This window comes from Channa argus, chromosome 1 (assembly GCF_033026475.1).
Source record: "Channa argus isolate prfri chromosome 1, Channa argus male v1.0, whole genome shotgun sequence".
Lineage (NCBI taxonomy): Eukaryota > Metazoa > Chordata > Actinopteri > Anabantiformes > Channidae > Channa > Channa argus.
Genome location: NC_090197.1, coordinates 36,882,643 through 36,900,063, shown reverse-complemented (window position 1 = coordinate 36,900,063; position 17,421 = coordinate 36,882,643). Strand labels below are relative to the sequence as shown.

Genomic DNA, 17,421 nt, shown 5'->3' with positions numbered 1-17,421 from the left:
AAACAATTTACATGTTATAAACGAGCAGAATTCTTATTTTGACATAATCCTTCACCAAGTAGCACAGATTAGGCAAATGTTTGTTTTGGCTTTCTCTCTTTCCTCTGTCTTGGCCAACACATGATCAGAGCAATTGTTGTCTATAGAGCAATGCATATCACCAGAATCTAACATTGGTAATTTTGTAAAAAAACAACCAAACATTCCAATGTCCACCATGCAGAACCAATGACGAACCAGCCTTGAGCAGATGCACCTCTATCAGTGCCTTGTTGAAATGTTTGTGCTTTAAAGTTTGTATTAAATAGACATTTCTTTTAATACAAAGAGATGAGAGCAGATTTCAGTAGTGCCAGTTCTGTCGCAGATTATTATTTTCCTTCCCAAACCTGCAGGTAATGAGGGGATGAGTGCAGCATTTATTCAGCAGGGACTCAGCCTTTTACTAGTTCTGTTCGGCAAGTTCTCGGGCCTCTTTCACAAGGTCCATCAGAGTGGAAAACATGGAGATGTCACTTGGCTGAAGACCCATCTTTTGGATCTGAGACGCATAACACGATCAACAAAGCGGTGTCAGACAGTTATCAAAGAATTTCAGGTGAAGCTGAAATTAAGCAACTTAATCCACAGTAAGTTTTTGTCTAAGGAATAAGAATTGTATATCACCTATGCGCATTTGATAAAGGCAACCCACCTGTTCCCCTAAGTATTCGACATCCAGTGCTAGTTGAAGACGGATCTTGCTGTCATCTGTGGGTCCACCATTTGCTCCTGCCATGGTAGTCGTGGTTGCACCCTTTCTAGCTTGTTTCAGTCGCTTCAGACTTTCCTCCATCTTTCTCACTGAGCTCAGCACCTCTGAGATTGTCTCGTAGTACCTGAACGCAACAAATATAGAAAATAAAAGTGAGAAAAACAAACTTTGTGTATTGCAGTCAGAAAGATACTAAAGAAAGAAAATTTTAAGAAATTTTCAGAAATAAAAATATAAAGGAAATACTGTTTCTCTTGTATTAAACATAAGTTCATTTAGTAAACAACACTGGTAATTTTGTAATAGTAGTACTGTATCTGGGTCGGTTTATTTTTTGCATGTAAATTTACTTCTGTGTGCAGTCAGACAGTGCAACTCGCAGCCACTCTCGTGCTGTAGATGAGGTGACCAACCCCGTCGAGTCAGTCAGCAGCTGATGTAATGGACGCAGGGCATTGTCCATGTATGCTGATGCACGCACGGGAACTTCCTACACGGGGAAAAAATATAATGTTAAAGGCAGAGCAATCTCTAGATTTCGTACTTGTTAGTGGCAAATACACACTTCCATTCCACGTATGTTAAGAGTTTCTCCATTTGAAGTTCATTATGTTGTTAATGTTGCAGATGAGGAGATTCTGTAACTTACATCTTACATTCCTCTCTCCATTTAAGTTTATGAGTTAGTGTTAATGAGGAGAGTGTTTTTTCTGTATTTTTAATAGATCAGTCACATATTCTAGCCTTTCCAAGTAACCACAGGCACAACCAGAAAGTGCATTTTAAGTTTGGAAGATTTCATCTTTACTTTGAGCATTTTAAAATTGAAAAACTAGATTTGCCCCCAAGGTTTTGTCAAAATTAAATAGTGCTCCCAGTGTTTACTCCAGGATCTGTTAGGAGAGAATGTTACATGATGGACTATTGCAGAAACACATAAATGTCTGCAATTTCACTTACTTTATTAGTCCTACGGTAGAGCCGTGGAACCTCAGAGGCACTCTTCAGGAAACGGCAGCAACGTTCAGTAAGATGCTGGGTCATCCTGGCATTCAAGGTGGGGACACTACTTGATAAGCAAGCCTTAGAGTCCACTAGTGCATCTGACATAGCATAGAGCCACAGTAAATTCCAAAACAAAAACAAACAAAGGGAAAGGGAAGAAAAAAAAAATAAAAATTACAGATTCAAATAATGTGGCAGTGCATTAAGATGTTGTGCTGAAAAGCCTGTTGGGATATTGACAGTCTTCATTTGTTAAATGGACACCAGACTTTAAGAATAAGTAAATAAGATCAAGCTATTACTTCAAAGAAAGTAAAATGCTGCTACCGTGTTCACTGTAGCTTACCTTCCACAATAACAAGGTTTTTGAAGCCCATTGTTTCTAAATGCTTTTTGACCATTTCTGACAACTCCGGGATCTACGAGAAAAATGAGCCGACTGTTGAAATAACCATTGAAGATGTCTCAGAAAGGGACATTCATTGATGCAATTTTTAGGCTAGGATTAACTCTTTAAGTTACTAATTATGTAAATGAGTGTGTGTGCACCTTCTGCTGCAGCTTTTGGATGTCAGCAGCAATGTACACCAGCTGTTTAGTGGACAGAGAGGCAGGACCACCACTCTCACTGCCACCCTCATCCATTGACGTCCGGCTGGAGGTGGAGGAGGCTGAGCTCGGCAGAGGCCTGGTCGGCTCTTTAGTCACCTCAGGGGGTGAAGTCTTAGTCAACACCTGCAGGGACAATAATCCAGATAAAGAGGAACAAGAATAAGTTATGGCAATGAATAAAGCATCTTCAGATTGTTGCTCTAAAGACTTTATCAATTATCAAATTAATTTGGGTTAGTTATTTTTATTCATTTCAGTGTACCTCATCAAGAAACTTGGCATATCTTGAGTAGAGCTGAAGTGTGAGTTTCCAGAAGCGATGGGCCAGAGGTGACAGGTAGACCTTTTCTGACCAGCACCTCATCAGGCAGGACCACAACACCTCGGATACCTGGAGGTTGAATGCACTGCCAGCTGAAGATGAACAGACACAAAGTTAATGCAGCAACAGTGTGTGTGCGTACACCCAGCCACATCCACACCGACTGCTAGTGCTCACCTGGTGCTGCTTCAAGACCATCGCTGATTGCATTCTCCAGACTCCCAGCTATTTCTTTGTACCTGAAAAACACGTTGTATGTTTGTGTACTTTACAGTGTGTGCATGTATATAGGGGTCGGAGAATGTTAAAGAGAAAATAGCTTTTCTGCTTTTTCAGACAGATGGGTGACTGTTCAGTGCAAGCTCTAGTGTCATTTTCATGGATTATGTTTTGTAACACCCTGACACATATCCTCACATTTTACATTTCCTCCATGAAATTCAACTCAGAGGCAACAATTCAACTTTTCTGCCAGCTTGTCTTTTATCATTAAAATCCTGACAGGCATACAGGACATTTTAATCAATCCTCATCTCTTCAACATTCTACATGCTGAATTTACACCTTGGCCAACATCAGACAATATTCATTTGACATAAGATATCTAAATGTAAAAGACTCTAAAACCACTATTCTCAGATGCAGGCAACAAAATTAACCTAATGCAAAATTATATGCATATTATTATTTATGCATTATATTATTATATGTACTACATGTATTTATTTTTTTTGTCCTTTCGGTTTATCCCGTGAGTTCAGGGTCGCCACAGCGGATCATTGTCTGCATGTTGATTTGGCCGGATGCCCTTCCTGACGCAACCCTCCCCAATTTCTACCTGGCTTGGACCGGCACTGCACTGATGGGGAGGGGAATGGGCTGTTATGGGTTCAGTGTCTTGCCCATATGTACTACATGTATAAGAGTCTTTAAAATCAAACTATTAATTAATTAATTAATTATGCACTTGAGGAATATTGAAAACATCCGAGGTCTAGCTACAACTCTCACTTACATGTGCGATGGCAAAAGCTAGCGAAAGGGGAGTTTCTTTTAGCATAAAGACCTAAAGACAGCATATCCTTTAGGTATTTTTTTATTATCTTCATCAATTTAGTATTTTATATTAACTTCTTCAAAAGCTACATGGCACTTTAAAGTCATATTAGTGTGAGGTTTCCAGCGAACAAAATGGCCGATTTGTTCTGGAAAAAGATGTAGAGAGTAGACTGTATTGAAGTAACATGTACCGTAGTTGAAAGTAGACAGGCAGGTTCCATTTGTTGTGAAAGCTGGTGTAGGAAGGATGCACTCTCAGTCTCTTCACACTGGACTGTGAACTGCATTGACGTTCAAACCGTCGCACAAACTCTATACTCATGCTGTAACGCTGCAAAAAAAAAAAAAATCAGGTGTCAAGACAAAATAAACATACACACACACTCACACGTGAATTTGCAAAACTTCTGCACAGTGACACAGTGTGAATGTGGTTGTACCTCATAGAATATGTCAGGGTTTCCAGGATTAAAGAGGTTTGCCAACCTCTCCTCTATTCCTTTGATTATCTCTGGCCACACAGAGTTCACCAGGAAATCATAACCCGGCACTACATCAGCTTTGTCACTGTGGAGAGAGGGAAAAAAAGCTCATTAATATATGTTATAAAACTTTACATTGGCCACTACTTCAACCACTCATTCAATCTAGTAGTAACAATATCTGAAAAACCCGGAAAGAACAGCAAATATATATTTATCAAAGTGTGGGAGAGAACATTACACAGCACTGTCAACATGCTGAATGCAGCAGCTTTACACCTGAAAGCAGAAATTTGCTTTTCTAGTGCAGTCAATAGGGTTTCAAATACCAACAAACAATTATTTGATCTGTGAATGCATTTGATAAAATCATCTCTGTAATATCACTGATACCTGGATATGGCCGCTCCAGTCACCTCTCTTAGCAGCCTACAATGATGAGGAACAAACTCCAACAGTCTAGAGTACATTAACTGGAGTCCATTAGGATTGGATTTTACCACCTCTTCTATAATCACCTAACAGCGGAAGACATAAAAGAATTTATTTGTTGTACCTATAAAGTGCAATAAAACAGGACAGACACCAATTTGTTAATATTAAATATAAGAAGCTCAGTATTTATGTGGAACAATCTCTTGCTGTATTGATTATGAACTATTGAGGCTACATCAGATGGCAAACTTATCTTAGTTTTATGCAAAATGTATTTACTGGGGATTAACTTAATATATCACATCTAAAGCAAAACATTATATCTTAAAAACCAAACCTGCCCAATAACCTATTAAAGCATGTGTGGAATACCTGGTCCATGTATGGTTTGACCAGCACCTGTCCTACCAGGGCCTCAGCATCCCGAGTCTTGTCTATGGTAGCATATGTCCTCAGGCAGTGCCGTACCATTTCCACATTGGATGTTTGCAGGCCTTCAATCAGAAGGCCCTCTAGGGACTGCTGCAGCATGGAGGTGATCCCTGCAATACGCTGGCAGACGATGAAACTTTGTCACATACACGGTTAAAAAATTGCTATCAAAAATATTTAATTATTGTAGGAAACAGACAGAATAAATAATCACGAATGGTGTAAAAGAATCAAATATTTTGTGGATATTTTCTTTATACTCAGTACACATGGTAGCACTGATGTTCTTTTCCAACTCAGAAATGTCCTAAGCACTTACTGGATGTAATTATCCTTCTCAAATAATTAAAGGACTGATGCACTAACAGAGCAGCCAAACTGAGTGACTGACTAAATAAGTAGGGAGTGATTTATTATCTGTCTGATTGATTGACACATGAATACTTACTGGTCTGACTTTGTCTAGAAGGGGCATGCCTTTGCTCTGAACAGCATGGAACTGCAGCTGGTTGAATTCTGTAGCTATCCTCTCCAGGATCTGACCTGCTAACAATGGCCTGTAGACACAAATGTTTAGTGCAATATCGCTGCATGCAGGGGTCCAAGCTCAAACAATCTGAATCCTCTACTTTACTGAATTGAATGGATATTGAAATTGAATTACTGAAACTAATATTACTGCCTTCACTTATTAAATCAGTTAAACAGGTTATACATCAATGCATTTACAATAGGTGTCGTATGTTACTACACGTGTAGGTTTCCCACCTGCTGATTTCCAGAGAACTGGATTCTTTGGGGTTCTGTGAGTGGAGGATCTTTTCAATCTTCTCCACTGAGCGCACCACCTGAATTAGCCTCAACACACACACCTGAAGGATTTCAATAATAACATGACATCATTACTTTAGATTAACAATGTAAATAACTGTCTACTATATGCCTTCTTAATGTAAATTATGATTAAATAAAACCAAGCAGAAAGATGAAAAGCAAACCTTTTTTTTCTGCAGATCATCCTGTTTGGACAGCTGGTTGTCTATAGCCTGAATCACTTCGCTCACACAGGAACGCAGACTCTGCAACAGATAGCAGCATGCCATAAGATTGTCTGGCAGAAAGAATCAGGACTTGCAGCATATACAGTGACAGTACATACCATAACCTCCTCTCGTAACTGTCCCAAAGGCACAGAAAGCTGACTGAGGGCCTTGTCCATTCCCACCTAAGATGAGCATGCAGAGATTAGATCTGAGATTACAAACAGTATACAGACTATCATATTAACATTTGTCTAGTTGGCTACATTTCAGAATTGAAAAATAAACTTAATTGTCAAGTACAGTAAAAAAAATGTAAAACATAACTGTTAATATGAAACAGTAAATATTATCATTTAAAACTCTATACTAAAGATAGATAAAAACATTAAGCAAACTTACATGAAACCTATATTGACAAACAAGATTATAGTTGACTTTACTGTATATATTATGACAAAAAAAATCTCAGTAGACCTGGATCCTTACAGTTGCAAGAAAATGTAATGGCACTGTTATTTTTATTTTGCTGAAATTTTCCATGAAATGTCATCTGATCTTCAAACATATCAACAAGCACTATTTGTTAGCTGATAAAAGTGAAATAGTAATGATCTTTAATGCATTTCTTGAACACAAACATTAAATGTACAAGTCATGGAAAAGGAATCCCAACATAGGGCTTCAGAAGTCACTGGAGTCAGGTGTTAGCAAACACCTTAGTCCAATCAATGAAACGAGAATAAAGGTGCGATGGGAACTAGAGTTATAAAATCACTATATAATGACATGTACTATTTACCAGCGGCATCAGCTGATATGAACCATGCCTCACAAAAAAAAGACATGTTAGACAATCTACAATCAAGAGCTGCTGATTCGCATGCAGCTGGAAAGAGTTAGAGTAATTGCAAAGAATATATTTATTCAGTCTGCAGTTTAACATACTGTCTGTAAATAAAGACAGTTTGGTATTATGCTTGTACCTGGTGAGAGGGGTAAAAACAAAGCACTTGTTTGAGCTCACCAAAGGTGGTTCTTAAGATCAACGGCTTCCATCTTGTCCCTTCAGGGATCGCCACAGTGAAACGTGTTCCACATATCAATTTGGCATGAGTTTTTGAGCTGGATGCTCTTCCTGCCGCAAATCTCCCATTTTGTCAGGGCTTGGGACCGGCACCAAGGTGGCCCTTGGTGGCTGGACAGGGCCACAACTATTGGTGTGGGATTCAAACCCACTGCCTTCTGCATCCCAACCCAATTGTCTAGTTGTTTGTGGTTTGTCAACTTGGCAATTGTGATTTTTGTGAAGATCAAATCATATTTCATGACAAATTTATGCAGAAAACCAGGAAATGTCTATCAATGCCCATCATTTTCCTTGCAAACGTGTTTCTAGCTGCCCCCCATCTCCCGTGTTCGACAAGAGTCTGATTTAAATAAATTTTAAAAAAGGAAAATTAATTATTACAACCCCCATAGCTAATAGAAAATATCCATAACAACTGACCAGGTTTGTGGACAAGTTAACAAAGTCTGCATAGTCCTTGTTGATGAGCTCGACCATGGCAGTTTTCAGCAGCTTATAATAGAGTTCAAGGTCTTCTCTCATCTCCTCCAGCTGGACCTGCTTCCGACAGTCAGCTACAAACTGGTCAACATCAAAGTCATCCTGAAAACCAAGAAAGTGAGAGAGATAGGCAACAGACTGTCAGGTCAGGCAGAGCACATAGATACAGACAGACACAAAGGTTCAGAGAAAAAAATCTGGTTACGAGATGAATTCTCCGTCGACAGTCCGGAAACATCTGTGTCATTTTTTTGGCCCAGAATTCAACTTTATGGCTGGTGTGAGTTTTCTCAACAAGTCTCCTTTTTCAGAAAGACACAGAGATAATGCACACGTTCCAGCTGACTACTCCCCTGCCTGGTTATCAAATATTTACCAGTGATTCTAAAATTCTGCTGCCCCAGTGCTGTGCAGGACCAGAAAGACTGACCTCAGCACGCCTGATGTAAGTCCTTGTGCTGGATACCTGCCAGTAAAATTCGTTACTATTCATTCTTAACTAGTTTTTAAAGTCCATCATGGTCTTGCACCAGCTTATTTGTCTGACATGCTGTTTCTATTTATTCTGTCTTCAGACGTTAGTAACGCCCTTTGACTAACATGAAGGATAGTATAACTTTAATGTTTGACGTACAAATAACAATAACTTGCAAGGTGAACGCTTAAAAACGCTTAGAAATTTAATCAAAAACTTGAATTTTAAAATTAAAAGCTGTTGCAAGTAGCTAACGCTAATACTAACTAGTTTAACAACGCAAGCTAGGGTTGGTCATTTAATAAACATGTCAACGATTTCTCACCTTCATAAAAACATCCTTGTCGAAGCACAGAGAATCTGGTCCCTTTGGTAGATTCATTTTGGATTATTAAACACAGCTACAGCATTCACAGCAAAGTGACAAGCCTCCAGCTAGCTCCCGTAACCAAGCTTCCGCAAACATGGCAAGCGCACCAACGAAGAAGGCGAATCAATTGAGCAGACGACTGCGCCCTCTAGAGGCTGACATTACACCATGTTCTGTGGCTGTGTGTGACGGGGGGCGATGGATGCATCGATTATCCTTTGCAGAAGTTGATTCTTTCGCATTTAAGGACATTATTTTGTCTTTAAATGCGTACAAAGGGGACAAGCTTATAATCATATTTTAATATTTAATTTTTTTTTCCAGGCACAGAATGATTACTATGGCTTGGATCAGAATGTATGACCTCACTGACCCCTGATAGATTTGTTCATATTGTTTAGTCTTTAAAAGTTGGCTCAATGATGGAGACATATAAAATATGTAGGAATAATAAAGTGAAGAAAAATCCTTTTGTCTAATAAAAAAAAATTAATAGCACCTGAACTTCTTATATTCTATTTGGATAACTATATAGTTTACTGTTATATATTGTACTGTTTAAAAGTTAAAACCTTCATAACAGAATGCCTCGCATTTCGTCGTGACATCTATTTCCTCAGTACGTTTGTGATGTAAGTCATAATATAACAACATAACACATTTCTTTAATTTGTTTAATAAACTGAGGTTAGATTTCAAAAATTTGTAATACTACAAAGCCTGCTCATATGTGCACATCTTTGAGTTTCAAGGTGAGCAAATTATCAGCCACTGTTGTTGACATTTTCTTAACTTAATGTCAGTGTTGATGACAGCTAACAGTGCTGATATGTATTTATGTTATTTCAGCAGCTAATGCTACTGCAATTTTATCATACCATAATTCCCTTTAGTATACCTTAGTGCTAGTATATTTCTGTCATCATTTTCTTTTTACATTTTCTATTGAAAAGTCTTAGTTTAAAAAAAAAACTCAAATTGGCAAAATTTGCTATCAGGCCCCTATTTAGTCATTAGCGGAAGGTCAGAACCTCAGGCCATTGGCATGATAGACACCAAGAACCTTTAATTAAAAATGTGCCTAATAAAACCCTGTTATGATACAAAACAATTTTAATTACAAATGGCCTAAAAAAATCTTTCAATACTCTAACATGCTGACTGTACTCTACATACATATATACAAATTTGAATTTATCAGATTATCTAGCACTCTTTCATTTACTTTAATGGATTGTCTCCTTTCAAAATTGTATTCTCACATTATTTTAACACATCTTCCTGTTCCGTCCCTTTCTGAGTTTGGGGTCAGAAAACGCGATCTTATTGGACACGGGGCAGGACTGTGATATCAGGTGATGCAGCAGCAGCCACTACTCTTTCTATTTTCTCTCTGTGAGGAGAAATCGCTGGTCTCCCAACCCGGATGCTCTGCTTTAACTATTGTTCATTTTGCCCAGTGCGCAGCGCTATAGGCAGAGCGAGGAGGTGGAAATATTTCAGTACCCTTGAAGCGGACAGCTCTCACCGGATCCACACACCTGAGACTGGTGGGCAGGGGGAGCACACTTCATAACCTAAGATAGGAGAAGAGGAAGCCGCAACATTAAAGGGAACTCCTCCCTGTTCTTGTAACATCGTGATCACTTGCACACCACTGAAGAAAGAGAAAGAGGGGAGCAGAGCATCACTACACAGAGAGATGGCGGAGTGCGGGCGGAAGGCGCTGTCTCTCCTGGAAGCGGCCCGCTCCCGGTACGAGAGCCTGCAGATATCCGACGACGTGTTCGGCGAGTCTGGGGATGACAGTAGCGACAATCCCTTCTACAGCACCTCCGGAGACTCCGACTCAGACAACTACATAGCTGAGGTCGGGGAGGAGGAGCAGCAGCAGCACCGCCACCACCAAAAGCGGGGTGATGAGGAGAGTGGACGCAGCGGGGGAGCTGGAGGGGGAAGCAGCGGGAGCAGCGGAGCCGGTCCCCCGGGCTCTCTGTCCCGTAGTCAGGCAGAGGAGGAGGGCTGGACGGAGGCTCTACAGGATATCACGCTGCCGCCGTACAAAGAGACATATGGTGAGACGTGATGCATGACAAGATGAATAAGGTCATTTGCGCAACGGGGACGACGGGAACAGACTAAAATAACGCAAATCGTGCTTTTCAGGTCAGGCAGGCCGATACTGTAGCTGTGGAGGTGCCAAAACCCCACACAAAAGGCTTTTCTTTGGTACAGCTGACAACAAATTTCAAAGTGTGCGTGCATCCTCCTTATGCAAAGTGTGTGTGAGTGTGCACAGTCAGACAGAAGCGTGACAGTGCATCATTAGATGCTGTAGCGTTAGGTTAACAGCCTTTGATGCTTCACCCCTTGGTGCGGGTGTAGCTACACATGCTGTCCTGTGTGTTTCAGGGCATTGCAGGGAGGCATGCTGTGCAACGTAGTGAAACAGCATGTTATCTCTCCTGGATTTACAGCGCGTACACACACACACACACTCACACACACACACACACACACACACACACACACACACACACACACACACACACACACACACACACACACACACACACTTTACAAGCAGTCCGGTGTATATATATAAAATACAGGCAGAAAAGCATATTGCTCATCCAGGATACCAAAGTAACTACCAGAACTCGTAATACATTAGAAGTTGAACAGCGGCCTGAGTTTTGGTTCCTGTCCGATGTGTATGTGCAAACAGGAGACAACCGTGTTTACTGTAAATTGTGAGAACCATGCACCAGCTCTGATATGTCTTTGTCCCACAAGCATGAGCTCACAAATGGTTCTCACGCTGCTTAAAACCCATTTCTAAGCCAATATATGTACAACAATATATTTGTCTTAGTCTTTTCAGAACACTTTTTATCTGCAGTACATCCAGCGTGAATAGCGGAGTGCAGAGGTTTGGGTTCATAGTGCTGGGCCCTCCATCAGCCTAAATTTGGATTTGGTCTCCTCTCTTGTCTCTTTTGGCTCAGCTTAAGTAAGGACAATTGGTGTAAACGCCATGTTTGAACCAGCATATGATTGCAGCAGATATGGACCAAGCCTGGAAAGTGTATAAAAGCATAAGGACAAACTTTACTGTAGTTAAAGTGGCAAGAATAAAAGGGAAATTAAAGAAACTGCCCTTGCTGTGTTCAAAGAGGATTTGTATTAAAAGCTTTTAAAATGCTAGTAGCAAAATTAACTAAATTATAAGGACTGAGAGACACCGTGTGTGTGTGTGTTTTAGATTACAATACAACTATTGTTTCTCCTCTTGATGTTACACGGTGGTGGCATTAGCTTGCCTCAGAAAGCAGGCTAACTGAGCAGGACACAAATAAAAACCCCAGCAATTCTGTTTTTCTCTGTCCATGCTCCAGATTTGAATGGTTTCTACTCATCTCAGTAATCGAGCTGATCATCTTCACTAACCCTACTTTGAGAGAATGATCCCTTTTTTACTCTGGTCTGAACCAAAGTGAGCTGAGCAGGGGTAACACAGGAGTTTCTTTGGTGAGGAAAAGGTTACAGCCTGTCTCTGTACTCTCACATCTGCCGTGCCCTGTTTGGCTCTATTGACTTAAGCAAGGGAGACAACAGGTGTGCCTGTCTGCTTGTGTCTGTTTGCACAAGCTCAAGTAGCGTGGGTGTGGTCCAGCAATCCTGGCTCAGGGTTTTGCTTATTAAGAGCTGTCTGGGAGTCCTCAAGTAGCAGAGATGGTGCTCTGATTCATCCAGTCTGAACAGTAAAGATAAACTGCTTCCTGCATCACTATGAATGTCTCACCACTGATTTCAGAGAAAAGCTGCTTGAGGTAGATTAGGTTTTATCTCAGTCTGCCTGTGCTGAACTGTGCTGTGGAAATATCATGAGTGATATTTTCATCATGTGTCTGGATTTCTTTGTTCATGTTGTACATCTGCCCTCCTTTTCTAGTTGTCTTTTGTTCACCTGCCTGTCTGTCTGTGTTTTACTGTCTGGCTGTGAACGCCCTGGCACAGACACAGCGTAGATGTGGCAGCTCTGTTCCTGCGACTGGACATCCCGTCCATAAATCACCAGCCAGTGTCACAAACATTGAGCTTGCCTCATGCAAACTTTGAAAGATTCCATCTGGTTTGGTCTTGGGTTTGTCCTCCTCAGTTTTGAAACGGTCACATCGTTTTTGAAACCATGCTGGGTGTTTGACTTGCATAAAAATGGAGTTTACGCAAGGTCTGGTTTATATGTGACGCGTCCTCTTCATCTCATGAGACTGTTTTCCCTGCTGTGTGACATGGATGGTGAGGATTATGAAGCACGCATCCACATCGCAGATTATATAACCACTTTACAGTGCTGTTGAAGGGAATTAAAAAGCTATTTATTCATTCACTTTGCTGAGTGCATCTGATAGATTACTGGTTCTCACTAAATGTCGGTTTATTGGTCTGACCCTCTGTTTCTGAATGCTGCCTCTCTAATTATCACAAAGCCATCTGGAAAAACCTCACACTTACACACACACACACACACACACACACACACAAAACCTAAAATGTATATGTATGTGTGTGTGTGTGTGTGTTTTGTCTATATATTCTCTCTATTGCGGTATTAATTTCTGTATGTAGCCTAGCCAGAGCATGATAATTATTTTTGGCAAAGTAAGAAAGTCAGAAAGTCACTTTTTGTATCATTGCAACTAAAATCTGCATTTGAAACTTTTTCTTCTATGTAAAAGGGATATTCACTATGGATGTTATGTTCATGGAGTTGTCATTCACAAACCATGTAGGTGTTTGTCCCTAAACAATAAAAATAGTGCTACTGCTGATAACCACTTCATCATTTGGGATTATATGCAATGGAGGTGGAGATTTTGTAATGAGTAATGAGGAAAATTTATATTGAACTATAGCCAATATTATTAGTCCAAAGTAGCATTGTGTAAAGTTTTGACATAGTTTTAGAGTGATGTAGGCTGGAGATTAGCTGGCAGGGATGTATAAAAGAAGAAATACGAAGATGAAATGATTCCATTATCCATAAAAATGAAGAGATGAGCTGAGGTGAGTCATTTTGTCTTGGTGGGCCTTCCATCTCAATATCTATTTTTATTGAAGAGTCACTCTCTGAGAAAGTCACAAAAGTCACTCTGGGAATTATATTCAGCTTTTAAGTCTAATGGAATGCAAATTAATGGATTTGAGCCATGCCAAGGCTGCCTTGGCTGCAAGCATCAGTTTGGGCATCTCTAATCTTTTTTTATTCTTCCCATTCTCTGCATGTTGCTTAAAATCGAAGCTTAAGTCCTTAATTGTTTTGGTTGCAGCTAAGCCGCTCTGGACTACAGAAAGGGTAGAGAGAGAGTGAAAACCTTGTTATACAAAGCTTAGAGATAATGAAATTGTGCTGTTCATTTGAGCCTGAAGTTGATGTCCACATTCTCTCTCAATGAGCCAACAACCGAGAGAAAATCTCTAACTAGAAAAGGCAATTTCCAAGGAAATTACGTGGGAGAGCTGTTAAGTCGCCCGGTAGAGGCCGACCGCTCAGAAGCTGCTGAGAGCAGAGGCGTTTGCACGTTCAAAGCCGCAAACGCTGAAGAGAGATAAATACGAACAAAAAGAGAAAGAAAGAAGATGACAATAAAAGGAAAAAATCCAAAATCCCAAGAAAAGTTGAATTCAGAAAAGAAAAAAAAAGTAGAAAGTAACAATGGAGGAAGTAAATAAGTAAAAAGTTGATATTTAAAGTGTAACGAAACAGAAAAAGAAGCAAAGTAAAAAGTTGCTATTGAAAGTGTAAAGAAAAAAGTAAGAAGTGAAAAAGCAACAACTTGATTAACAAAAGTTGAAAGAAGTAGTAAGAAACAAAGGAAAAGGTAAATATTCCCAAAGTTAAAAGAAACAAAGAAAGAAGCAAAGTAAAAAAGTTGCTATTAAAAGTGTAAAGGAAGAAGTGAAAAAGCAACAACTTGATTAACAAAAGTGGAAAGAAGTAGTAAGAAACAAAGGAAAAGGTAAATATTCCCAAAGTTAAAAGAAACAAAAAAAGAAGCAAAGTAAAAAAGTTGCTATTAAAGTGTAAAGAAAAAAGCTAGAAGTAACTACTTAGAAATGAAGGAACCATTTTAATGCTGAAAAACTGTTGAGAAAAAAAAGTTGAAAAGAGCTTTTAATTTGAAAGTGTGTTTCCTGTCTGTGTCTGTGTGGTAGTTTGTGTGTCCACTGTAGGGAGACTTCAAAACAAACTCATTTTAGCATTTAAATGCTAAATAATTAAAATAAGAATGATAAAAGGCTTTTATTTTGAAAGTGTGTTTCCTGTCTGTGAGGGTGTGTGTGTAGGGAAACTTCACCACAAAGTCATTTTAGCATTTAAATGCTAAAAAGTGGATAAAATATTATGAAAGGCTTTTATTTTGAAAGTGTGTTTCCTATCTGTGAGGGTGTGTGTGTAGGGAAACTTCACCACAAAGTCATTTTAGCATTTAAATGCTAAAAAGTGGATAAAATATTATGAAAGGCTTTTATTTTGAAAGGGTATTTCCTGTCTGTGAGGGTGTGTGTCTGTGTGTGTCTCCACTGTGTATGTTGAGGGGAAAAAACTCAGGTAAAGTGTGTGGACACAGCTCTGAGGCTGATTACATGACGTCATGCAGCTGTGTCCGTTACCATGACAATGACTGCTGCCTGCCTGCTGAGTCATGTGAGCCAAATGCAAAGGCAGGCTGGAAAAGTACTGAGACTATGCCTCGCAAAATGCTCAAAATATGAAAAAGTATTAGTCCTATCGAAACAATTCAAAAACTGTGAGTGACAAAAGGCTTCAATGAACACACTGATGTACTTTATTTGAATATACTCCATAAAATGAAGGCGTGGTGGCAATTTGAAAACAGCCCCCCGTTTGTGATTTGAGGAGAATTTAAGAACCTCTGTTATAATGGGCTCCAATGGGAGTTTCAGACGGCACTCTCTCCGCTTCTGGACTCTTGGAGAAAGAACCGTCAGTCCTGTCACTATGAGAGTTATATTTACTGAAAGAAGACAAAAATACCTACATTCTGATGTATAGTTTGTTTATGTAAGATTAAAGTTGATTGAAGGAAAGAAGGAAAAGAAGGAAAAAAGTAGCTAAAAGTGGAAGCTGAAAAGTTAGAGTGCGTGTGATGTCACCCACTCTAGCTGCTCCAACATTCCGCAATACACACTAATGGAAAAGTTGAAAAAGCTCCAAAAGTTGCCTAAAACTAAAACTGCGATTATTCAAAAAGTATAAAAGATACAAAGAAGCTGATCCACCCAGAAAAAGTTGAAAGGATCTAGACCCGTATAAAGTTTAAATGAAGTTTCTACTCCAAAGTATGATGACACAAGAGGCAGATGAAAAGTGGCAAGTTGAAGGGAAGTTTTAAGTGGCTTCCATTCATTTTCAATGGGAAAAAAAGTTGATAAAAAGTGAAATATAATAAAAAGTATAAAAGTTATTAATAAGAAAAGTAATAGCATAGATCTCCTAAAAGAGACCTACGTTTAGGAAGTGGAACGAAGTTTCTACGACAAACCGTCTAGGAGGAGATAGTGACCGAAAAACGGCGAAATAATAATAATAATAAAGAAAAGGATCTCATAAGTGTGAGAGCTGTGCTTACAGCTCTCCCACTAATGAGAGCTGTGCTTACAGCTCTCCCACTAATTAACCAGAACAAATATACCATGCAAGTTGTTGCATTGTGTATGTACTGTGTGGCCTCAATGCGACAACTAAAAGCTTCTAGATAAAGAGCCCTGAAATGCTACATAAATGTCACTCTGCTAGTTTCAAACATTTAAGATTCAAGATTCAAAGTGTTTATTGTCATATGCACAGACAGAACGCATGTTTCCCTGCACAATGAAATTCTTACTTTGCCGTCCACTCTAAATGTCATACAGTAAGTAAAATGAGAATAGGAAAAATAGAAATAAAATAAAATACAAATAAAATAAAAAATAAGAGCAAAAAAAAAAATAAGAGCAATAAGGCAATAAAGGTGAGGTAGTGCAGTTCTTAATGAGGCAATACAAAGTGAGGTATTGCAGTTCTGAATAAGGCAATGAAGTGAGGTAGTGCCGTTCTCTGTGAGGTAGTGCAGTTCTGAAAATAATGAGTGTGCAAATGCAAAATGTGATTCAACGTAAACAGTTGTGTCCATGTAAACAGTTGTGTCCGTGTAAACAGCATGTGTTATGTTCATGGTTGCAAACTCCTGTCAGCTGTTTAGGAGTCTGATGGCAGAGGGGAAGAAAGAGTTCTTCAGTCTTGAAGTCGTGCATTTCACAATTTTGTACCTCCGTCCTGAGGGTAGAAGTGTGAACAGTCCGTGCTGGGGGTGGGTCTTTGAGTATGGAAGCAGCTCTCCTGTGGACTCTGCCGTGGTAGATGCTCTGCAGAGAGGGCAGTAGAGTCCTGGTGATCTTCTGTGCAGTCTTCACCACTCTCTGCAGGCAGTTGCGGTCCATGGCAGTAGTGCTGCCGTACCACACAGTGATGCAGTTGGTCAGGATACTCTCAATGACGCAGCTGTAGAAGATGCTGAGGATCTTAGGCGACATGCCAAACTTCCTCAGCCTCCTCAAAAAATACAGCCGCTGTTGGGCCTTCTTGACCAGCTGTGTGACGTAAGGTGTCCAAGTGAGGTCCTCACTGATGTGGAAACCCAGGTATTTAAAGCTGCTCACCCTCTCCACTTCAAGCTCCCGGATGAACAGTGGCATATGCGTTCTCCTCTACTTTCTTATGTCCACTATCATTTCCTTCATCTTGTCCGTTTTGAGGGTGAGGTTGTTGTCTCCACACCATGCCACCAGACTGGCCAC

At 39.8% G+C, this 17,421-nt stretch overlaps 2 protein-coding genes across 3 annotated transcripts in view; one reads left to right on the top strand and one right to left on the bottom strand.

Moving 5' to 3' along the window:
- Positions 1-187: 187 nt before the first annotated feature.
- On the bottom strand, positions 188-8,669 carry cog2 (component of oligomeric golgi complex 2). Its single transcript, XM_067517546.1, has 18 exons — positions 8,512-8,669; positions 7,652-7,813; positions 6,261-6,326; positions 6,100-6,180; positions 5,870-5,973; positions 5,550-5,658; positions 5,042-5,221; positions 4,628-4,752; positions 4,193-4,319; positions 3,944-4,083; positions 2,871-2,932; positions 2,634-2,785; positions 2,309-2,494; positions 2,106-2,178; positions 1,715-1,857; positions 1,105-1,244; positions 695-878; positions 188-541 (listed from the first exon to the last, which is right to left on the bottom strand). The coding sequence occupies exons 1-18, from the start codon at positions 8,566-8,568 to the stop codon at positions 446-448; spliced, it is 2,187 nt and encodes a 728-aa protein (XP_067373647.1). The 5' UTR covers positions 8,569-8,669; the 3' UTR covers positions 188-445.
- Positions 8,670-9,852: 1,183 nt separating this feature from the next.
- Positions 9,853-17,421, top strand: part of pgbd5 (piggyBac transposable element derived 5) — a 28,354-nt gene continuing 20,785 nt past the window's right edge. The window contains exon 1 of one of the 2 annotated variants that reach the window (XM_067517558.1): positions 9,853-10,631. In XM_067517558.1, coding sequence (XP_067373659.1) covers positions 10,259-10,631 — 373 coding nt within the window. In that variant the 5' untranslated portion in view covers positions 9,853-10,258. The remainder of the gene's footprint in view (positions 10,632-17,421) is intronic. The other variant, XM_067517566.1, reaches the window with a different exon arrangement.